Genomic DNA, 26,608 nt, shown 5'->3' on the forward strand with positions numbered 1-26,608 from the left:
TAATGCAAACATGTCATTCAAAAGTCTTTCTATTGACTGAAATTCGATTTCCTTTATTTCTTTCACTGTTGCTATAGCAACAGAAAGAATAATAAATAAATTACCTAAATTGCATTTCGCTCATTATTCGCAGGAATAATATCTTCAAGTATTTATTTTATTCAGTTGTATGTAAAAAATCATAAAATTTCATTATAATCCTAAATGGTATATTTGTTCTAGAAACTAAAATAAAAGTAATTTACTTATCTTATTATTCATACCTTTAAAAGGATTCTAATGGGAAAAATTTTGGGTTTCACACAGCAAAACAAAAACAAAAATTTTTGATTTTTTTTTACAAACAAAATCGCTTCGAAATGTTACTTATCTTAATTAACCATTAAAAGATGCTTATTGCACAGTTTTGATAGTAGATGAGCTCAAGAAATATAGATGTCTTAACTTGTTAAATTACTGAATACATAAATAAAGTTTATGAAAAAAGTATATTTCTGCGTTTTATGGTGTTTAAAATACTAAATCAAAATACCGTTCAAATAAAACATGCTTAAGTGGTCATTTTTTACCATTGCTATCAATCATCCTTTTATTATAAAAGGAGAAATAAGGTTTGGAAAGATGTAAATATATAATTAAAATTAAATTCTTTAGTCTGAATCTAGATAATTAAAACGCGAAATAAAAAAAAGTTATGAATAAAAGTTATATTTATTTTCTTTTTTTGAAATTCTAATAAAGGAGGAATAGAAAACGAACGAAAAAAAGCTACAGGAATTAGCACTGAATTTTAGATAAAGTTTGAGAGGTTTTGGCAGCAATTTATTTTTGTTAAGTTGTAATCACTGTTCTTTTAATGGAACGAGTTTTTTTTTGTTTTGTTTCTAATGAAGAAATGTAACCTTTACTTTTGATTGTTGTTTCTAAATACTACGCCAAACTACAATAAAAGTCACAAACTTAAAAGAAATAAAATATGATCAGTTCTTTTAAAATATAAGAAATAATAGAGCAATAAATATTGCAATCAAATATATTGAGTTTTGTGCATAGAAATTAGAAACTATTCGTTATCCATTTCCAATTCTATTATAAAAGAGAATTTGTATTATGGTTATCTCTTCATGTGTTGGCTCTCAACGCAAGAGCATTTAATACAGAGCTATATAATTTGGCACAGATATATTTTAAAGGATGAACACGTAAACTTCGGAGCGAATTTTTTTTTGCAATATTAATTAATTAAAAATTAAACGAGATTTTGGCGTCTTTTGCAGTAGCATGTAAAAATATTGTAGCATAAAAACATTTTTCTACCATTTTAAAATTTGAGTTTTTTTTTCTTTTAAAGGATGTTAGTTTATTTATCGTTTAACTTTTTCCAAAAATATTTCTTTTGCAGAAATTTTAACAATACGTTTCGCCGTAACCCTGAGACTTAAATCGTTTTCATCATTTTATCAATTATTTTATCGTATGATTTTCTTTTATCACTGAATATTAAAGAACGCTAATGTTTATTATTTGCACAGTTTATATGAGGAATAAGTAAGTGAAGTTACACTATCGCGACAGAAAGTGTGCAGTTTAAATGTATATTATCCGAACAGTTACATTTTTAGTGCCGTTGTGAATCCATGGGACTAGATACCATTAGAAATGTTCATTTACACTATATAAAGAACAAGTGCAAGGTTATTATACTAACCAAAAATATTTATTTGAAAGAATAATGAGCCTCAAAGTTATGTATAAGAGATTTAACGGAAATTAGACACAATCAATATTCTTGACAATCTGGTTAATTTGCGGCTAGTATTATAAAATTTTACACAAGTTTTAAATGACATTTTGATTTAGAAATATTATTTTTTCTTTGAGAAAAGAGAACAATATTTTTCAAAAATAAGGACAAATTATGTTTAATATACAGCGATTGTAATGCTCTTATAAAAGTAGAATTTTTATGTTTAGCACACCAATTAATTTTGCTTTAGATGCACAATTTAATAATGCAAGTTATTGTCTGATTAAGAGGCTTGAAGTTGCATTTTGTTTTTGGTGTAACTTTTTGAATTTGTTGTGTTTTTTTCTGAAACATATGCTCGTTAGACATGCTTCAAAATTTTATACACAAAATGTAAATTAAACGTCATTTTAGGAGCAGTTATAATACGAGAGAGAATTTTCTTCTTGATATTTTTTTCTCATTGTTTCATATCAAAATATTTTTTCTTACAAACACGATGTAAAATAATGTTTTCTTTGTAGAAGTAAAGCGAGGCGATACTATTGAAGCAATTGTAAAATTTCAGTTGGATTTCTTTGAGCTTAAAAATCACATTCCCCTATTTTAACCATTTAACACAATCATCTCTAAGAGTGAATCATTTTACCTAGACTTGTTCAATTGTCATATTATCATTACTACCACGTTTCTGCCAATCGATAAAGTCCTTGAATGTTACGAGAACAGAATCATTTAGTTCAAACAGTAGAAACAAGAGTAAATGGAAAAATGATGTACTTATAGCTTTCGGATGTAGAGTTAAGCTGCATTTCGCTTTATCAAAGGCGCAATTTGCGAGACTCAGTTGTACAGATCCACATTTTCACAAAAAATTTGTATTACATTCTACATTTTATAAACTGTTAAAAGATCAATGCAATTTTAACTAATATGTACAAATATTTAATTCGGGTTATGTTCTTAAACGGTTAAAAGAGAATAACGATATATTTTACATATTGAAATGACGGAATCATTGCGTCATATTTAATAAAATTTGGTACTTGCAAATTTATTTTAAATTCTCATGTAACAATCTTTTTGTATTTATGCTCATATTTTAAAGCTTTCTTAGATAAATAAAAAAGTAAACTTAAAATATCTGCATATATATTTTGAAAAAAGAAATGAGAAAGATTTCAGGGAGTCGATTTATGCCATGGACACAATCATGTAACAAAATTAACTGTGCAAAGCATGCCATCTAAATATGTAAGCAAATATTGCTCTGTGTTAAAAATTACACATGTGTTTATTACCTCTTATTTCCTGTTATGATTGTCTTTACATTAAAAAAATATGAACGAATTTTTTTAATTGAAATAACAGAACTCTATTCATTCCTCATAATGAAAAAGAGAAAGTTGGTTACCGAAAAAAATTATTTTTCGCATTCCAATTTAACAATGGTGAATTTTTAGAAACGAAGAATCCGAAGTGAATTGTCAAAAGCAAACAGTATTCGAGGGGATATATTATTCTTACATCATACATTCTTTTAGAGTTATATCATATATTATTTTTATAATTCGTTCATATATTCTATATCTTTCTCAAAAGTTTTTTGAAAACATTGGTTTACTTAGTTACTTATTAAAAAATCCCTATCTAATAAGAAGTTATAATTAAATGTATAATAAACTAAAAAATTGAAAAAAACCCATTTATATTCTTATTCTAACAATACTAATGAATACGAATGATTCAGATAGTAAATAAATCAGACGAATTTTGGAAAATAATTATGAATACAAAATAAAATAAATATTTCTAATATAAAAACTAGAATTATGTTTTCAAAGAAAATTTTAAATAAGAAATATTGCATTAAAAATTATATCATTATCTTACATTTTTTTTTATCAATAAAGTATTTTTCTTAACATTATGAACACCTATTGTATTTTAAATCTGAATTATCACGAGTCACTTCACGTTTTCTGATGAGCATGAAATAACACCGTTTAATACTGAAAAATTAAATGCACGAAATTAATTTTAGATTGAAAGACAATTTTTGTAATGACACACTAATTCTTTAAGTAAATCAATATCTTTAAGTAAGTAAGTTCATTTCAAAAATGTTTAAGGATTTAAATGAGTCAAACTGTTTTAAATATATGAAATTTGGTATATGATTTTGTGATTATAATTAAAGTTCTGTGTCAGATTTTGAAAACAACGTGTCTAAAACACAAATTTGTTTTTTGATGCTTATTCTTATAGGCTAAGGATTAATCCTTAAGTATCACACGATAGATTAGTAAAAATGATAAATTCATTACAAATATCTTTTGTTTCTACTGTACGCCAATTCCATACAAGGCAATCATGACCTTACCCAAGATCTAAAATTTTATGTGGGGGAGGGGTATAACAGCTTTATTAGAGAGAAAACGAAAAAATATTCTGATGACAGCTGGTTTTAGAGTCTCATCCTAAACTATATTTAAATAAAAGTCTTATTTAATCAACATATTTAAAAAAGTGAAATTGGAATTATAAATTTTAATCGATGTTCTCTCTAAAATATATATGTTTTAAAACAATTAAAATAATACATGAATTAAGAAGTTTTGAAATTAACACTATCTTTTGTTTTTTTTAAAAGGCTGACTTTTGGTAATTTGATTAATATTTTAGGTCATTTATAATATAAATAAATAAATACCCGCTAAGCATTAATTTCTTATACTTCCTCGTATATTTAAGTATATACAAAGAGAAAGTATTGTAATCGCCAAAAAATTGGAACTCGAAATAGACGAATTCCTCTTTTCAGATCTCTTTTTGATCCTTCTTTTTTGATGATTTCATAAACGCTTTAAATTTGACGAATGAAATTTGGCAAATTGACTTTACACCGAACTTATAACTTTTTAAAATCAAGTTTTGAACAAATGCATTCATAGGAAGGCTGTCTATCGAAATGTTCGAGTTCAAAGGAACACAATAACTACGAAACGTAAAAAGTTAGATAAATAAAATTTAGTACACAAGTTAAGTATTTCAAATGTAAATCAGTATCAAATTTAGAACCAAATTCGTCTTGAGTTTGAGCCTCGATCGATCAGTACTTTTGCATACAATAATACTGAAACGCAATAATTCAAAAACATAACTTTCATGAATGTAATTTGTTTTACAGTTTTTGAATCTTCAGTGTAACCTTATCAAATTTTGGTTAAACTTTATCTAATGAATAAATGCCTTAGATCTATATTTCTACCTGCATATAAATGCGATAACTCAAAAATTGTAATGACTTAAATAAATGAAATTTGACATGCAAACTTATAACTACATTTTTTGTTCTATGTCTAATTTTGGCTGCTGTCTGCAGGAAAAAAGACATCCAAAATTCATATTCGTTTTTCTGTTACTTGTGTATTAACTTCAAGCCAGTGATTAAATGCCAAAAAAAAAAAAAAATCAAAAGATCGCTGTCTAACAGATATCTTTTATAACTAAAATTCGTCAATGACAATTTTGTTTTCCAATTTCCAAACAAACAGTTCCAGTTTTTTTTACTGAACTACAAAATACTCGATTTTCATATGTAGGACGCAAAAAATAAAAATCTAAAAATTTGCAGATTTTCTCAAGATCCCCAATTTTATGTGGGGAAGGGGACAAAACATTCATATAGTTTCAGGGATCTTAATTGAGAATTGATCTTAATTGAGGATAATTGAGGAAGAGCACATTATTAATATTGTAATTATATCTTATACATAAAAATTATGTAATTAATAAAACTCATTCAATATTCTATTTAATTGCAATTATTGTAAATATTGTAATTTATGTCTCAGGTAGTTATTCTGATTTAATTTTTGTAAGAATACTTATATTAATTATATTATTCTACAATTTCATTATATTATAATCTATTTTAAAGTAATTTGTAGTTAATAATTGATATCAAAATCTAGTTTTGAGTAAGAAAATGAGTAACATTACCAGGTGAATGACACCCGCAGCTGTCAACCAAACGCTGATTACTATCGATACCAGCTGTGCTAGGCGGATCGAACTGCTGGTCTTAAGAACGTTTAAGTATTGTAGAATGTCAGGAACAGACATGAGCCTGAGTGCTCGTAGAAAACGAAGCCCTGAAATAAAAACAAAAAATATCTTGTACTAACAATAAATTATGATCACATTACGTAAAAGAATGTATTGCAAATTAATTCTAAAACTTTAAATTTTCCTTTTTCCTGTTTAAGAAAGTCCAGATTTTTTAAAATTATTCACATAAAAAATTAAATCCTCTTATACCCTTTTATTTATCGAATTAAATAATATAAATTAATCTAAATAAATTCATCAATGGGAATAAAATTAATAATTACAGAATTGTATAAAATATCTCCTAAATTTTTCTTTGCATGGAGAATTCCACATATCTTTTATAGGCAACATAATCTGTGTATTAAAACAACTTTTAACTAACATTATACAGAATTTGTTTTAGGTACTTACGATCTTCCCAGAAAAAAATGTAACTTATTAAAATTTTAAAAACTCCAAAAGAAACTCGAAAATATTTTTTCCAAACGATTTTATTTTTACATAATTAAATTCTTTCTTTAATTTTGCGTATCAATATTTTTGTGAAAACGATTTTCTAATTTATCCTGAAAGATAAAATAATTTTCAAAACATTTAAAGTTTAAAGATCGGATTTTTTTTTAAATTTTACCTTGTGTTTATAAAATTTAAATAAATATAGAAAAAAACTCCTTAATAGATTTATAAGTATTGGTATAATAATTATGATTATACTAAAATCGTTTTTATGATTATTTATTTCTTTTAACTATCCCGATAAAATTCCAATTTCCCACATCTAAACAAAAAAATACCTAAACTCAGAATATGGTGAAAAAACAATTTTACATAATTAAGGCCAAAAAGCCAAATAGTTTTTAAAAAATACAGGAAATATTGAAGTATCTGAAAAAGGAAACAGTGATGTGTCTGAAAGAAAAAAAAAAGTGAAGCTTCTAAAATGAAGTATAATATACCGGTTGAAAGTTAGGAAGGCAGTAGCAGATTTATGTTTTTATCTAGATTTACCTTATCAAATATATATATGTATATATATATAAGACTTTCGTATAAATTATTTCATTAAAAGGAAATTAGGTTTTTGGTATTTAAAATAGAAATTTCATGAGTATGATATATTACAGATTATTGATTAAATCTGAAGTTTAAAAATTGCAGTATTTATCAAATGTGAATATGTTATATGTATATTAACTGAGTTTGGTTTTCAATGTTTCTTTATATTTTCATATAAAAGTAAAAAATTTTTAAAAACATTTTTGAAGAGCAGTTTTACAATTTTTTTGGGGAAAATTAGCAGATCGAATAACTAGATTTGGATGGAGAGATCAAAAATTAAACGGTACAAAGCAACTTTGTAGGTTGAGAATATGTAGAAATCACGCTGCTATTAGTTAATTAATATTTTCTTGCGTCTAGGTATACAATTATGCAACTGGAAACCAACACTTATTTTGTAAACTTTCAATTAATTATTGCAAATTGCAAATATATATTCATAACTAGAATATTGGATAGAAATTATATGGGATAATACAACAAATTACTTATAATAAAATAATATTGAAGTTTGGAAACTGAATTTGTTATTAATTTGGAAATCAAAAGAATTGAACAAAATACTTGTTTAAAATACTTGTTAAACAATAATTTAACTAAGGCAATTTCTAATGACAAAAAGATTACAGATTATCTTCAAAGTTTTTGAAGATAATATTTGTTTATTTATTTATTTTACATTCCTTTCGCGTGAAAAATGAAGGATTTTTATTGGCTATTAATTTAAAAAAAAATGTGTATTTTTTTTTCTGTAACTTTTTTTTGTTTCATTACACAATTTTATTTTTTTAAATCTTCGTATAGTTAATAGAAGTTTCTTTACTTTTTAGGAAGGAATAAAAAGCGAGTAGAACATTTTTTTCTTATAAACTAATAAAATTACTTCTTTTACAAAAATAAATATCAGATTTCTTTTATTTTAAAATAATATTGAAGTTCGTCTACCTGAATTTATTATTCATTCTTCCTCAATGCGTAATTCTGTTTTCAAATATATACATAAATAACGAATTCTTTAATAAAATGTTAAAGTTTCAAATTAAGAATGGCGTTATTTAATAATGTTAATACGTGATTGGGTTTTCGAAAATTTCCAAGGATCCCAATTTTTTTCCTGAAAAATAACTTTAATCCTACAATTTTAAATAATGTAAAAAAAACAACTTACCAATCCAAGTTCTGTCCAGGTATATCGAAACGAAGGACGGTGGAATAGTGAAGTAATCAACGAAAGAATATAACTCCAGCATGAACCACAGCTTGTCACTCGCAGCTATAAACTGAAAAGATATGGTTACAGTTACGGATACATATTACTATGTTTTAGCTTCTCCTATCCACCAGATTTATTGATAACGGATACTCAATTGAAGGCGAATGTTGAAAAAACTATAATAAAAATTTCGCTTGAAATATCAGTCTTAAAATAAAGTTAAAAAATTAGAATTGTATTTAATAGCCTGATAAATAGGACAAATATCTTGATCCTGAATTTGAAAATGAATGAGATTAAAAAAATTAATAAATAACTTTAAGCAAGCTTTTATTACCACATTTTTTTAGTAAAATACTATTCTTCAAATGATTCATAAAATTACAGAATTTAGAAAGACAGTAACTAAAATTCTATGTAATAAATATTTTTAATGTAATTTCTTAAATAAGCAATAACTGCGAAAGAAAATTCTTTTCAATTTTAAATCATTGGTGCGAAAAAAAATATCGTTTGGCACCAAATTCCACAGTGAGCTAAGTTCGTCGAATTGTATACAAAATCTGGTTTGTGTCCGTTATAATAAATGGAAGTTCAATACAATTTCTTCAAAGAACTTTCAACATTTAGGAAAAAAGTGGACATAAAACAACAATAAAGAAACCCTTCAAGTAAGTTGTTTTATTAATTGTTGTAAGTAAATTGTAAATTATTCAAATAAGTTGTAAATTACTAATCGTAGCTTTTCGATCAATTATTTCTATGATCCAAGTATAGTTAATAAATTTTGCTTTCAGAATTCAGTATCGTTAATTAATTTTATTACGTTTTTATGAATTTAAAAATAGATGAAAATAGTAAAATTGTATTTCTAGCAAAAAAACAAACAACAACAACATAATTTAGAACAATAATAAAAATTAGTGATTAAATCATTGAAAAAAATTAAGAACATATTAAAAATATTAATAGAATGTTTCAAAATTTGATTTTGAATAAAGGTTTAAAGGAATTTTATTATTAACTATGTTTAAAAATAAAATTTTTACAAAATTTATTACAAATAATAAAATATTGTGGAATTTTCTTTGATGTCTTTGAAAGACGATACAAACAACAATTTTAAAATTATATTTTACCGAAATTTCTTTCGAATAGAGTATTTCAGTCCACAATAGGACAGACAGACTGAATATACAACGCAAGAAATGTAAAAAAAAATGCGATAAATTTCATATAAAATATTGATTCGTGGAAAAAAACTTATATTATTTTTATTATGTATCTTTACAAAATATACTTAAACGAAATTGAAAAATTTAAATAAATGAATTTAATTGTTTTGAGGTAGAATTCATAACTCAAAAATAGGGACAAACTATAATCGATACCTATTTTGTATTGTTGGAATAGCATTCATCATATTAATACGATCAATTCTGATACTTTCGTTCTTTATTATCTTATTGTATTTTATAAATTCATTTAGGTATTCTGATTCTTGTAATGAACATTTATTATATTTCTCAAAGAATTTGTTCTACATTTTTTTGTACAATTCTCTACATTTATTTGCTCCATATTTTTACAATTTTCTAGCAACTGATTTTATCCCATACATTCTCTGTTTGGTTTATGTTGGATGATTTTAGATATTACTAAAATTATCCCTGAACTTTTAATAGAAGCAATAATTCTAAAAATTGGTGTTATGTATTTGTCATTGTCATGTTCCAACTCCAAGTAAAAATTACTTACACCAAATTCATTATTATCCTGTTAACATATTTAATAATTTGGAAGGAAAGTTTGATTTCATGTCTCAGCTAACATATTATTTTGTTGAAAACGAAAAGTAGTCTCTTAAATAAAATCATAATAATCTAAAAAATTAAAGAATATAGATATATTCGACGATTATGTATAATTAGATATTTCAACATTTCATTCTATGCTTAAAAATGTAAATGAGTAATATGAAGTATTTTAAATATTATACTATAATACAGAGAATTTCTGTAACTATTGTAGTTCTTCCAGAATAATTTCAATAAGAATAATATTTTAAAAACTTAAAAGAATTCTTCTTGTTTTTATTCTTAAATGCATTTTTGTATCTTGTAAAGTATTGAATAAATCCTCCATTATTATGCATTTGGCAGTTATTTTATAATAATGAAAACTATATTCATTTAAAAGTTTGGCATCGCCAATTTGGTAGGTAGTTTCTTGGAGAAATTTTCTCATATTTCTGTTATTACAAGAAAAAAAAAGAAATTTTGCATCAAAGTCAATTTTAGTGAAGTAAAAAAATAATGTTATCATCTTATTGAGGTGCAGATTTCAATAAATGTTTTCTGTCTGAAAATTCTGCGAAAGTTACATAATGGAACACACAAAAAAAATGCTAAATAATATTTGGAACCTTTAAAAAATACAATAACGGTATTAATTATTAATTAGAATTTTTTTCTTTTTTTCGATAGTTTCCTTTGGGAAATCAAAAATATTTATTAATTTTTCAATATTTACTCAAAAATCATAAACAAATTGTTTTTTTGATTAAAATATAAATTGAGTTCTAACTTTGAGTAAATAAAGAAAGAAAGAAAAAAAAGGAGAGAAAGGTGCAATATAAAAGTTATGAGCATGAATCTGAAAGAGTCCATTACTTTAAACTTATCTATGGTTTATTTCAAAAGGATTTTTTATAATGTCATCATTTGTATAGAAGGACAAGAAATTGAAATTAAATTGATTTTAAATTGTAAACGTCAACTTTTAACAATGAATTAGTATAAAAGTCAAATGCAATATATTTGAAAAAAAAATTCAGAAATAGTCATAGTTCTTGATTCATCTGAACATACTGAAATTTCGAATGCTTCTGGCCTAAAAGTTTTCTCAAAATGGTTTAACTGAAAAAAAATTTAGTTTTTTTCAATAAACGAAGTTCATTTTTATGATAAAGTTGAAATTCCATTTAATGTTTGTGCAGGTCGTAATGCACAAATAGTAACAACCAGATACTCCACATAAAGTAAAAATATTTCTCAAAATGAATAAAAAAAAAATCTAATTAAATAACTTGAACATATTTTATTAAATACTAGTCACCTTTCGTGAGCAGTATTTGATAAAATATGGTGGTGGTTCCCCGGGATTAATGCTCTTGAAACATTTTAATTAAATATTTTATGTTACTTGAAATCTTAATACCTTCTCCAGCTAAATATTTTTAAATTTCAAATTTTGATAGATATTTAGCTTATACTAATATTAAGCCGTTCTGTTTATTGCATTCTTTCAGCTCCCATAAAATTTGAACTTTAAGATAAAATGGAAGTGATTAGACCAATTAATACAAAAACATTTTTTGCTTAAACCAAGCAAATTTTTTTTTAAATATGAGTGCAGAAAAAAGAATCTTCCAGCACTGAAGTCATTTATGTGTGCTATGCATTCAGCATTTATGAACACTACAGAATAATTTTCGTAGTTTATGCAACATTTCAAAATAATTGTTCAATAAAAATTTCTCCGATTCTTCGTAAAATTCAGTTTTTAGTTTTACTTCCAAAAGGATTTAAATGGCGTAAATTATAGTATTTTATTTTACTTCAAAAATTATGTAAAGTATATTTAATTAATTAAAATTAATTACATATTCTTCAAAAATTATTGTCTAAATTTTATACAGTCCTTATATACTAAGGACTCATATTCTGCGAAATATTTTTGACATTCTAGCTTTAAAAAAAAACTGTTCCCGTTTTCTGCGATCAAATCAGATTGAACAGATCTGAAATTTTGAATATTACAATTTTAGAACAGTCGATATTTTTTGTATAATCTTAGGCCAATCTGCCTTGGGAAAACTGTGGGTGCTGATTATCGTATCTTCTTTGAGGCGTTCGACGAGTAGTCGGAAATCACACGTTTTTATAAGATAATAATATTCCAATTTTCACAACTTACACAGTTTTAGTCACAATAGAATAGACCTGTCTTTTTATTTAAAATTGTTTGCCTCTAATGAGACATCTAGTCCGCCAGGCCTATTGGTTATACTTGATTTTCTTTAAATCGTGTAGATATAACTTCATACCCATGATTCCGTCATATTATCAGACATTAATACTGTGTTATTTTAACTGTCCCTTACACATACTCTATTTATTGTGTGCATGAGTTTTTCCAATGGAGATCAGTCCCGTGACATCATGTCGCCATTAATAATGCAAATATCCGTTTCATCTATCTTTTAAAATTCAGTGATATTACAGGGCCTTTTTTTAAAAGTCTCATAAACCACACAAATATTAAACAGAAACTTGATCTTTAGCCTTCAACAGGCAGAAAAAAAATCAATCAATCATATAATTGATGAAACATTGAAAATTGTTTGAACATCAGGGCAACAATATTTTTTTGAAAAATACCAACATTCAGCAAAAATTTGTACCATTATTAAATTGATACCATGAAAAAGATATTTTTTTAAATTTTGAAACGTTGTAAAAGTTACATTTTTGAGATAATATTACTTTACTAATAATAATTTACAATCTTCATTATTAATATAGATTTTAGAGTGCATTCATCATCATTACAATCATTAAAAAAATTGTAGTTTTTTTTCCGGATATAATGCCTGATTCATAGGATTTTCACTTATCGATTTTCTTTTGTCTTTAATAATAGTAAAGGATAATATGTCTGTGTCTGTATGTTGGTACTTCACAAGTCAGACCGTCGTTTGACCTAAAATTACTACATGTGACACAGATATATTTTAGAGGATGGTAATTTGCATCTTGAATAGATTCTTTTTGAAATTTTAACTATTTAAAAATTAAGCTAGATTTTAATGTTTTCCAAAATAACTCATGAAAATGTTACTGCACAAAAATTTTCATGCTATTTAAAATTTTTAAAAATGTCTTTCGAATTAAATATAATGAAATTATCTGTAATGCAACATGTTCCTGAAAAATATTTTAAATCATAGAATTCATTGTTGAACTGAAATTCATCAAATTCTTAATCACGTGGATTTTTTTTTCTTCTTTAGATTATTCTGAAGGTTTTTAACAACACTGTGATAAAACTTGACTCTATTTAAATGATTTATTATACTATGAACACAACAGATATAACAGATTAACATAACACAGCTTTGGTATATCAAATTTTGTGACTTAAAGATTTTTTTTGAGGGAATCATGATCATTATTTTATGCTTAAGAGATTAATTCTTAATTTCGAAATTTGATAAAATTTGACATTTCCTATAAACATCGTACACAAACATTTGGAATTCTTTCAAAAGGATTATGAAGCAATGAAAAAAATCTTGTATTTTATTTCTTTTTAATTTAATTTTAGAAATTTTCATTTTTGACTCAGCAATAGAAACGCAACTGGCAAGATATAACCTTGATATTATTGTTTAATTAAATTTTTCTTTTACATTTTTGAAGCATCCTCTAATTTCTTAGGCGTGTTTAAGAAATATGAATTGTATTTGATATTTATAAGGAATTTCTATTATCAGTGAAATATTTCATTAATTGTCATATATATTTTTAGTTTAAAAATATTTAGTTTATTTAAGTCATTTTGAAATGATAGTATCAGCTGATACATCATAATTACCGAAGAATCAAATCTTCGCTCTTAACAATATATACTTACACGTATAAAAAAGTAGACCATAAAAAATATATTTAGCGCTAAGTCTATCTGCTGGGTGGTGTTGGTTGCCCATGATTGGCACATCTCCACTCCATCACTAAAATAAAAAATATTAAATACATGAAGAGCATTTTTGAACATCTTAAAGTCAAATTATTTCTGAGGATAAATTCAGCAAGATGAATGATTTTAGAATGATTGCCATATTTCATATTTGGAGATATTTCAAAATAAACAAGAGTCATTTTAGGAACCACATTTATTAAGATGGAACACACAAAAGGTTATGAGGATAATGGAAATATTGCGACACAATGAACACAAACACGTCATGCAACTTTCACGACACACAGCAGCCCATGAGAAAGTGGAAACAGATTGATTGGGAACATGCTCAATATGTGAATTTCAGTTTTAAAAAATAACAGACAACAGAAAATAATATACATTTTTCAATTCTTCATTGTGGCTTCACTATTAAAATTTTGCAATCGATTTATTTTTATTAATAAAATAGAATTTAGCAATATTTTAAAATGCTATTTTATATAATATAATGTTATATTTGGTTGAAAATATCTTAAGAGATATTCGTAAAAATTAAATTTTTATACTGTATGTTTTATATTGAATATGTTGTTTCTTAAATGAGTTTTTATAAATAGCCAGTTGTTAATACTTTGAAATCTATCATAATCAATTCAGCATTTTAAAAGCAATAATTTTACCTCTAGATTGTAGGCAAGCTTAATAAATTCAGGGCGTTTTAATTATTCATTTAAATATCCACTAATGCATTTTTAAACTTAGATCCTGCCTTCTTTTTAATAATTTATAATCATATGATTAAAATCAAATATAAACACGTTCTGGAAGAGACAATTCTCCCATTCTTTTTATCATTAAACACACTTTATTAGAAGCTTTCAGCTGACAGTAACGTGAAACTACATTAATGATTACTTTCGAATACATTAATCGTTTTCGTCTAAAATTAGTCTTGACGAATGTATATTTTTATTTTTGACGAATCTGTAGTGAACAATCTACTTTTAAATATGACTTTTTAAAATTAAAAAATAAAATAAATTGAAGACATAAATTATGAAAAAATTTCAGAAGACTCATTAATGGAAAGGAATGCTGTTAATGAAATACGTATTTGTCCATAAGATACATATGATGAAATCAACTGCACTGCTTACTTACATATGATGATGCCATAATGAACAGTGCAGATATTTTTCTTTGAATGGATGATTTCTTTTTTCATGTCTAATATTCTACAAACATTTATGAGAAGTAATTAAGTAGAAATAGAATCTTTTCTATAACTACACATAAAGCTATTTCGTATGTATACATCTCGACTAAATCCAAAAGGTCTATTCTAAAATATAAGCATTATAATAATTTAGAAAATTATTTTGAAATAAATAATTTTGAACTCTTTTCAAAAATTTCTTCATCTAGACAACAAATTATTTTATCTGAACTACACAATAAAGTTAACACATAAAATAATCAAAATCGCTGCCACTGGAACTTCACCTGCACAAACATTACTACAACATTCAAACGTTGATCGATAATTATTGTGAAAGGGATACAACAGCATGCAAATACAAGCAGATCTAGCTAACAACTAACATGCATGACACATCAATAGCAGGAAAGTTTTTCTCTGCATTCTATTTGGTATATAATTAAAATTGAAATAACTCATTTTTCTTTATTTAATTACTGTAAAACAATTGCAAGTCTTGTTTTTAAACGAACCTTATTATTTCTTAATATATATATTTATTTTAATTTTATATTTATTAAAAAATTTTATGTCAATAAATGCTTTTAAAAATTTAATAGTCAATTACGAAGTCATTTGTTAAATTATTAATCATTAATAGCGAACGATGCAAGTTTGGAATGCGTTTGCAATATAATGAATCGATACCTTAAATGCAATTTTTACATGCGTAATTGATTTGTTTTTATGTAGCCAAAGGTTATTTTAATTATTCTTTTTTCATTGTTTTGTAATTTTTTAATATCAATAATCCAAACAAAATACAGATGCTTTAATTGTGAATAATGACCAAAAACACTATGTATGTGTGTGCACTCGCGGGCATTTCATTAATAATATCACATAGAAAGTTTTGACTAGAAGAACTATATAAAAATATAGCTTAAAGAATATTAAAATTCTATAGTTGTAAAAAATTAAAAAAAACCAATCAAATACGATATTTTGACATTGTTCCTTTTAATTTGAATAAAATGAAAATTTTTCATTTTTTTAAATAATTATTTTTCTCTCTTTTCTCCTATGAATATAGAGATCTTTTTGACTTTAGAGTATATTGTTCTTTTGCTGCATAAATTCAATAAATTTTTCATTGGGAATATTTAAAAAAAATTTTGCAATTTTTGTTACAATAAAAATAATTTTTTTAAATATTTCCATTACTTAGTATAAATTTTAATATTTATGATAATTAAATTAATTATCAAAACAATAATAAATATTGATAGTTCCTTATAAGTACAAACATAAATGTATTAAACTTTTGAAATTTTACTTTATAATAAATTTTCTAAAACATTTTTAAACAAATAGATTATTTTATTTTGATTAAAATTCTTAGGTTAAATGATAATAATTTAAATACTAAATAGCAAAACTTGCTCTAGAAATTTTATTAAAAAATGAAGAACTATTTTAAGAGATTTTTCTGAGATATTCTTGGATTTCCTCTTTTCCGTCACTCATAAAACGTGTTCGCTAATGGCACGCGTCCAATTTCTGATCTAGCGCTCTTATGAATTCAAAGCAATGTTTATTATTTTGGCTATTTTTATTCCTGCTCAAGCTTTGCATTTATTTTTCTATTCATTAGAAGTGCAAAATCCATTTCTGCAAAAAAATATTTTGCTTCCATAGGAGACACCGAACTAAGTCTAGTTTCTAATACATATTTATTAAAAGAATCATGAAATTAATTTCTAATTATATTTAGAAAACATAGTACTTTTTAAATTTATCTTTTAATTTATGCAAATTTGTAGCATTTTGGAGTCATTTCTTTATGTATAATTAAATTATGTTTTAAGAATTTTAGATTTTATTTTATTATTTATAAGTGAATTAATTTTGTTCGTTCTAGTCAAAAAATATTTAAAAAAATTACTGAACATTTCAGAACTTTTTTATATTTATTTTAGACGAAAAAAAACCCCATGAATTATGATTAAAATTGGAAACTTTATATCATTTATTTCAGAAAAATTTTTCAAGTATGTTAGATTTATGATTTTCTGAAATTTTTTACAACATTTTGCGATTTTGAAACAACAAATAATTTCTTTTGCTTTTTTTTTATTGTAAATAAAACTAAGAAAATTGAGACAGGTTCCAGCAACGATTTATGTAGGATTTTTCAGTCAATTCTTTCCTGTGAAATGTGTTAAATTTACTATGTTTTATGCTCTTATATATACTTACCCATTCCGTATCTTTGATGTATTAGAAGCTTGATTTGAATACAGTATTTTAATGAATGCAATAGTAACATACTTAATGATGCCTGTATAAATATATAATTTTTTAATTTGATTTTTTATTATTAGTGAAGTTATTAATTTTATTATTAATTCTAACTTTTTGATTATTTTATCTTCATTTTGAAATATCTATAAATTAAATTTTTAAAAATTTAAATCATAATCCAAAGGTATTCTTTCGCGTTATACGAATTTAAATGTTGTAACATTGGTTTTCTATATTTAGGTAAAAGGGTTATCTTTCTATTTATAATTTATTTCAGAGTGCTGGGAAATAGAAGTCTCTATTTCCGAAATATTTATCAAATTAATACCCTTCGTTAGAAAAAAAATGTAAATGTTTCATTTTCTTAAGATTTCATGGTAAAATTTTATAATATCTGGAGCAGAATAAATATACTTTAGTAAAGATAGCAGAATAATATCTTTCTCCTCTATTTACAATTTGAAGTGAAGTTAAAATACTTTTCTATCCTAGAATACTATTATTTTCTAAGTATTTAGATTCTTTTTTCTTTTTTTTTCTGTATTCTAAGGAATTAGATTCCTATTTTTTTTTAAATATTATACAGAATCTTATTTCTATTATAATCTTTCTTATCCCAAATAATTTTTCTTGATTCAAATTCGTGTTCACATCAAATATTTCTTAAGTTAAAAATTAATTGCGTTTATATATAAAAAATAAGATATATTATGTTTGTAGTTTTAATTCAACAGAGTCTCAAATATTTATTGGTTTGCGTATTCGCCATAGTAAATACCAAACAATGAAATTTATGCAGAGAAGGTCCAGGATAGGCGAGGAGATTGGGTGACAGGGGGTGTGCAGGTGGTTTGGATAGAGTAAGGTATCGATATTTCTACTCACCCTTTCGTGGAGTGTCCAGTGCTGGGGGAAAACAAAAGGATAAGGTTCAAAATGAAAGATTTAATTTCTTTTAATAACTACAATATAGGGGACTTAAGTGATTTAGCAACAATATTTAGAGTTATAAATACGTATCTTAAATAATATTAAATGCAATTTTATACGAAAATATATAAAAAATATTAGAGAATAAATCCAGGGCTGCAGCAAAAAACCAGTTCTTAAGTATACTTATGATTCATTATTCGAGGAATAGACGAAAATCAATTAGTTAAATATACATATAATACATAATTTTTCTTCTTAATAGATTCTTTGTTGCTAAAAAAATTGAAATCAATAAATTTCATCGAGTAAAACTTATTTGCCTCAATAATGATATAAAAATAAAATAAAATAGGTAATGCTCCCTGGATACCGTAAGATATGCCCTACAATGTTGTTATAATACCTACACGATATTATACGGCATTCAGAATATCGAACACCGTTGTGCAAATGCTGCACAATAACTTGTGCTTGTAAGGACTATTTTTTGTATTGATAACTTAATAAAATTGCAATCAGAGATTTGTAAAAGACTTCATAAATTGTTGTTTCAATAAATTATAAAATTAACAATAATTCCTAAGAATTCTGAAATTAGAATAAGAGATAAGAATTCTGAATTGTTTCAGTAAATTAAAAAAAAATAACAATAATTCCTAAGAATTCTGAAAGCTAAACGAATAAATGAATACCATAAAATGCAATAAAAGAGAAAATTTCATTTATGGCCCATTATTGCATTCTAATTCGCTTGCTTGGGAAATGACATGATCTTAATCAAAAAGTTTTATTTAGAATGAAAATAAAATAAGTAAATTATTCTTAAATCTTCAAAAAGCTTTCATTTTGAAAGCTGTGTTGTTCTTTTAAACTAAATTTTTTATGAAGAAAGTTGATTGCAAATCAAAGCAAAATCATAAAAAAGCAGCCAATTTCATACAAATGAAGAGTTTTATTATTAAATGTATAAAAATGATGTTTTACTTAAATATCATTGACTAAATGTTAAAAAAATTAATTACTGTTTAAATATATATTTTAATATATATATTGATACTTCATTAGTTATCTTAAGTTGAAAACTTTCAAATCAGGTAAAATTAAGAAAATACAAATTTTCGATATAACAATTATCGATATTTCTTTATTAAAATAAAATATTTCAATAAAGAAAAAATTTATTTTTAATAAATATTAATAGAACCATTTTTCTGCTGTAGAAATTGATTGCTCAGAGTTGATTTTTTAAAAATTATTAATTGGTAACAAGATATTACATGAACTAAGCATTTTAATTATATTAGCTATGAAATTAGTTGTATTAACATGAAAATAATTTTTTAAAAGTAAAATGTTGCTATTTCATATGAAATCTTAATGTGATAAGGCAAGCATTAAAAATTTTTTATCAACAATTCAATAAATTTGATTTTAAAAATTATACTACAGCCGCAATTTTTATATTTTATTGAAACATTTTTTAATATTTTTTATATATTTATATTACATTTTTGACTTACAAGATTATTAGTTATTCAAATTATATTTCTAATATGCATATTTTTTTCTTTTTTCGATTGAACAATAATTTCACACTGAAAAATTATTAATTTATATGAATGATATTATAAGATGCGTTTGTTGGACACAAACAAAATTCTTAAATTCTAATATCTGCAATGAAAATGGTGAAAAGAAATTAAATTTTTAAGAAATCTTCTTTTGATTTTACAGTTTTTGTTCCAACTTTTTAACAAATAGTTTCACTCACAAAATTTTATTTTACCATATTATACCCTCGAATAATTATAAAATTCAGTGTTAAATGTTGTACTAATGTTGGGTTGGATAAGAAATTTGGAGAGGAAGAGGTATTACGCTGAGCAAATATAAAGGGATCTAAAAAATCTTCTTCAGAAATTCTTATCAAAATATGTATCTTCATTAATCAGAAGCCATCGTTTTTAAAAGTATTACTTTTATTTACATTAAGTTCAAATATTCATTAAAAAAGCAGAGATTTTATAATATAAATATAATGAAGTATTTACATAGTATAATGAATTTCTTGTCATTATATTTGAGGATTTTAAAATATCAATGAAGATGTTTCATGTATTAAAATTTAAAATTTTTAAATAATAATAATATGCAATAACAGGATTTGTTATGAAGTATTGTTTGGAGAATATCATGAATTTCCAAACGCGCTAGAATGATATTTTAAATACATAATATTATGTCTCTCGAGTTATACTTTTTAGCATGTATTTGTAAAGAGTAATTGAAGTTTTTTGTTTTCAAAAAGAAACTATGATGCAAAGGAACCAATGACAGCTCCTCGTTTTGTTCTCTTTAGATGTAATGGCGTGCTTTCTGTATAAGGAAGAGAAATGCCATTTCTTATTTTGAAGCTTTGCTAAAAGGATATAAAATCTTTTATTTCACATATAAGAAATAACGCCAGGAAAAATATTCATCATATATTTTTAAATGATTATTTCCCAGAGAATTGGATAATATTTGATTGCATTGACAGATTAGTGCATAACTAAAACATTGCAGTTTTTTATTGCAAAATTTAAAAATTATTTGAATTTTTTTTATTTATGAGTGTAATCACATAAATAGTATATTTAAAATGTATTTTAATTTACTTTGTTTATTGTATAATTGGTTGTTTTGTTTAGTAAATTATAATTATTAAAAAACAACTCTTTAAATAAATGGGACATAAAGTTTTCCTTAATGCTCAAATTTATTTAAAACTTTCCAACAGATGGAAATGTTGGTTCTTCTTGATAGCTTCTTTACTATATACTAAGTTCATTAATATACAGGAAATCAAGTTATAATATGATATATGAATCACAGAAAATTTGGTACTGGGGACTTCGGATAAATGTTTATGAGAACATATGATCAATTATTACAAATGCAAAAACTCTTCATCTATTCTACTTCTTTTCAATCTCGGCTATAATATATCTGAGCATAATTTTTAAGCTATAGCGAAATTTTCAGTTCTTCAAAATAAATAATCTTTATGTTGAGATAATAGTAAATAATGAAAATAAAAAGTTCTATCATATTTTGATGTGATTTGAAAAGAAAACACATCATTGATAAACAATTACAATGCTTTCAAATTCAGGGATTATCCTTCGAAAAAAATAACCAGACTTCAATACTTAAAAAATGCAGCAATCATTTATTACTATTGGATCAACAAACTTATTTATTCAACTCTTAAAAATTATAATAAGATACGTTTCTTTTCTGAATCCATGAAATATTATTGAAAAATTCAATATTTTAAAACTGTTATTTTTAATTAGATTGCAAAACTAAATTAAGTATTCAGATTGACTATTTCAGGACTTTCAATGATAAAAACTGCTTGAAAATTTCCAAATATTTCATAGTTTCAAAAAGTTTACGAATGAATCAGAAATTTAAGGCAATGACATTTTTTTGTAATTTAAAATAATTGGTTAAAACATAAATTGAAAGTATTTTGCAAAGTAAAATTATTTGATTTTCTCGCAAAAAGTTAACAGAGGTAGGCAGAAGACTTACCGTGAGGCATCGATGAAGTAGATGATCAATGACGCTATACTAAGTAGGAACACCAGCACCACCTGCAAAAGATGAGTAAATGAATAAAACTGGAAGCAGAAAAAAAATTAAATAAATAGTAATACTTTAAAAGATTATTTGTTATGAAATAGAGGGTGTTCCTCATATTTTGAGCGTTAATATCAATTGCCTATCACAATGGATTTACTTCAAAAAGAAATACTTCTTTTATTTCTTCCTTTTTCTTATTCTAATTCACAAAAGAGATTATAAATTTCTTTCAAAATTTCTGTGAATTATAAGTAATTTATGATAATAATTTGCATGAAAATAGTGACACAAATCTCTTAAAAGGAGTGACGGAAATTTTAATTCTGTATTTGGAAGAGAAAATAAATATTTTTGAATTATAAATGTTAAATTATGCTATATGCTTTAGCATTTGTGACTAACTATCTACGACAATTTGTTGAATTGTGAAGCTTATGTGTAAACATTCTTCTTAGAGATGAACTCATGATTTTTAAATTATTGCCATCATACAAAAATTCTTCTCGTAATGCTAAAAAAATATTAACACAAAGAAGTAAAAAAAGAATCTGTTTTTTATTTTGCAATTGATTTCTACTGGCGTTGATAAAAATCTAAATAAATTCTTTTCCTTTGAATAGTTTTCATCAATCGGTAAGGTAAAGCATAAACTAATAGAGCTCGTATAAGAAATATTTAGTTTATATATATATATAAAAATATGATGTTTAAAAAATACCAAATTGACATCGAATATGATAAATGAATTAATCTGATATAGAAATTAAAAGAAGTCGGTCAGTAATTCGATTTCAGTCATTATAGTTTGAGTATTTGTAAAATCCTAATGATGTAAAAATATGATTTCTTAATGCTGAGATGGTTTTCCAAATTTTAAACATCTCTGAAGTGATTAATGATTAGGATTCCTCATATTAAAACCAATCAATTTATACAATCTTCTAAATTTAGAATGATTTTGAAATCCCCTTATGTTAAAATAATAGACTTCATTTTAATTTATGAAATCTTCAAACGTTAGCATAATTTTGATATATGAAATATTGAATTTAATTTTCAGAGTGACAGGTTATGAGTACAAAATAGTATTTTATAAAATAAAGCAAAATTTCGCAGTTATTTTTTGAATGAAGGTTCTTCAATATGTAACGGGCATTTATGTAATAGATGTAATGAATGAATATTTTTTTATGTAATGAATATTTTTTATTTAAAAAATGAAATAGAAAATTGTTGATATTGCCTATTAAACTTGTTTAAATACGCTTTCAAATATTCGTTAAGTTATATACAGATTAAAGAGCATTCTTTAGTAATTTACTTCTATTATTACAGTGAAAATTGTTTATTCTGCAACAAAAATTGATACTCATTTTTATGTTTTGCAACTTCTAAAACTATGATATATGAAAACTATGATATTTATATTTCAGATGATTTAAATGATTTTTAAAAGTTATTTTTATGAATATTCCTAAAATTCTATATTTTATATATATATATATATATATATATATATATATATATATATATATATATATATATATATATATATATATATATATATATATATATATATATATATATATATATATATATATATATATATATATATTGCTTTTATGCCTTCACTATGCTTACAGTAACTTCTTCAAATGATAATGAATGCTATGTAATTATCCATGTATTCATTCTATCTTTTTTTATTTTAGAATAGTTTAAGCAATAATGTTATTTTGCAGTTCAAGTCTTGTTCAATGAAAAGTTTATTGACTTTCAAACGCTAATAGATATCTATCCTTTATCTTCACGGAAAGCATTTTTCTCTTAAACAAAAATCTTTTTAATTATAACGATATATTTTAGAAAACGAATGTAAATTCTTAAATCAAACGCTAAAGACAATGTGATGCATTTTTAAGCAAACTTTAAAATTAAAACTGTACTAATTTTCATTTAAATATGCTTTTATTCAGATGTTTTTTGTAATGATACATTAGTATAAAATTTTCAGCAATTTCATATTACATTTATTACACTATCTTAGAAAGACCAGAAAACATATCTGCTTCTGTTTTCACCAGAATTTTAGATGTACATCAAATTTAGGAACAAATTTATGAAGGTATTGATTCTTTATGGAGAATTTATTTATACATATTTGAAAATTATGATTCTAGAAAACCCAACTCAACACTATTTCGAACTGCTTTTGTGCCGAAATTGTAGATCTGTATCCAATTTTAGGCAAAATTTAGTGGCAAAAATAAGTTATTTTTCTAAAATCAGCCCCGTTTATTTTTACTATTCAATAAAATTAAACCAAAAGTTTACTATGTTATGGAAGAGTAAACAAAAGCGTGGAAGAAAGTATTTCCGCTGGTTGAGGATTTAAATTTTAATTTGCAAATAGACTCTGTTGAATTTCTTCCATATTATATTTCTATATAGCTGAAAAGATTTAATAGTAAGGGATATTTTACAAACGACTAGAAATATATATAAAACTTTTGACTTTTTGCGTTGATGTAGAAAACAGAGATCCATTTTAAGATGGATATTAATTCTGATAATGAATCATTTTCTGAGATAATAGTTATTATATACTAATCTATACTTATAATAAAGCTCAAAGTGTGTGTGTGTGTTGGCGCTCTACAGGCGAGACCGTTTGACATACAGCTACCAAATTTGGTACATGTATACCTTGGAGGTTGGGAATGTGCACCTGGGGTTTCTTTTTTCGAATTTTTAATTAGAATTTTAATTATTAATTAAAAACTAACTTTCCCGCCAAAAAAATCTTCCATTTTCCCCACCGCCAACTTTTCCGCCAAAAAAATCTTCCATTTTCCCCACCGCCAAACGAGAAAGGCTTCAGTTTTTTTTTCTCCCAACAGTAATGAGGCTAGGGTTAAAATTTTTCGGCGGATTATTTCAATCGATTCTGTTTATTTTCTTAATGTTTGATGCATTTAAAATTAAACATTGTTAATGAATCAATCTTTCAGATTCATTCTGAAGTACTTTTGAATTAAAATAAAACAGAATAAAGGAAATTAAAAATTTCTAATCCGCATAGCGTTACCCCAACTGGCGTAGAAAAAATCAGGTATTTGCGTTACGTAACCGGCGAAGAAAATTCACGCATGCGCATTCTGTTCTGATTGTTGCCATGACAACGTTATCAATGGATGATTTAAATTATTTTTGGGTTAGTTGCATGCCTTTGTAAGTAAATTGTATTTTGTATTTATGTTAGTTATATATTTTTTGTATATGCTTATAGTTTTAAGTACATCGTTTTTTAAGAATTTTTTTTAAAACCTGTTTTCAACCGTTTATTTTAAACGATTCGTTTTATTTTCTTAGTGTTTGATGCATTTAAATTTAAGCATTGTTAATGAATCGATCTGCTCATAATGAATCTAAGAAAATTTTGTTGACCAACTCTTGAGATATTACATAAATTAAAAAAGATATTCTTTAGTGCCCATAAAGTTTAAACGCTGAGTGACTCTATTTTCAGTAATCAGATTATAAAAAAATGCTTTGTTTCAGTAAAAAATATTATTATATTAATTGAAGATAAATTCTTTCCACTTTAATTTAAAGCATAAATTCTACCGTTTTCAACCGTTTATTTTAAACGATTCGTTTTATTTTCTTAGTGTTTGATGCATTTAAATTTAAACATTGTTAATGAATCGATCTGCTCATAACGAATCTAAGAAAATTTTGTTGACCAACTCTTGAGATATTACATAAATTTAAAAAGATATTCTTTAGTGCCCATAAAGTTTAAACGCTGAGTGACTCTATTTTCAGTAATCAGATTATAAAAAAATGCTTTGTTTCAGTAAAAAATATTATTATATTAATTGAAGATAAATTCTTTCCATTTTAATTTAAAGCATAAATTCTACGGGTGCTAACAGAAAATGAGAGAGATACATATTACGTTATTACTGAAGGCCTTTATAATATTATGAATGAATTATATGATAATCAAAATTTGAAGTTTTAAAATATTTTGATGAAGAAGCTATTAAAGTAGAAATTGCATAAAATATTTAATTATTAAAATTTTAACGAACATTAAGATTGGCGAACCGGCTGGTCGCCAAAGGCGGCTAGTAGATAATAAATGTACGATAGTATTATTTCTGATAATTACTATTTCTGAGATCAATGCCTGTGATTGTTACCATATCTCTTATTTCTTATGTAATGAAAGTCGAAAGAGTGGAAATCATAAACCTTTATTTTCGTTTAATGAAATATATTTAAGTTCCCAAAAATAATAATAACTGACGTATATTGCCATGAATTTTGATTATAATTAGCCCATTGGTTGCCATAGAGGATAAACATCTGATTATTTCAATGGCGCCGTGGAAGATCATAAGTGACCTGCAAGTAGAATAATCATTGAATTATCCGTGCTACCATTTCTACTTTCTATGTATTTCTCTACCTAAACCAACATAGCCCTTCTGCATAGTGCTGCAATTTTGCCTGATTTGAAAGAAACAATATATGCTTATATGCAGTGAAATTAATACATTAACATCAATGATTGTACATAAGAAAAATTTTAAATTTTGTTTAAAACATATAAAATTATAAAATATTAATCCTCTGCACTTGGAAAAGTAATTCG

At 24.6% G+C, this 26,608-nt stretch overlaps 1 protein-coding gene across 1 annotated transcript in view; it reads right to left on the reverse strand.

Moving 5' to 3' along the window:
- The window catches only part of LOC129967157 (calcium-activated potassium channel slowpoke-like), a 112,442-nt gene that overhangs the window by 61,553 nt on the left and 24,281 nt on the right, over positions 1-26,608 (reverse strand). The window contains exons 2-6 of the mRNA XM_056081856.1: positions 21,895-21,956; positions 18,268-18,288; positions 13,833-13,929; positions 8,091-8,202; positions 5,753-5,904 (exon numbers count right to left, since the gene is read on the reverse strand). Coding sequence (XP_055937831.1) covers positions 5,753-5,904; positions 8,091-8,202; positions 13,833-13,929; positions 18,268-18,288; positions 21,895-21,956 — 444 coding nt within the window. The remainder of the gene's footprint in view (positions 1-5,752; positions 5,905-8,090; positions 8,203-13,832; positions 13,930-18,267; positions 18,289-21,894; positions 21,957-26,608) is intronic.

This window comes from Argiope bruennichi, chromosome 4 (genome assembly GCF_947563725.1).
Source record: "Argiope bruennichi chromosome 4, qqArgBrue1.1, whole genome shotgun sequence".
In the NCBI taxonomy this organism is placed as follows: Eukaryota; Metazoa; Arthropoda; class Arachnida; order Araneae; family Araneidae; genus Argiope; species Argiope bruennichi.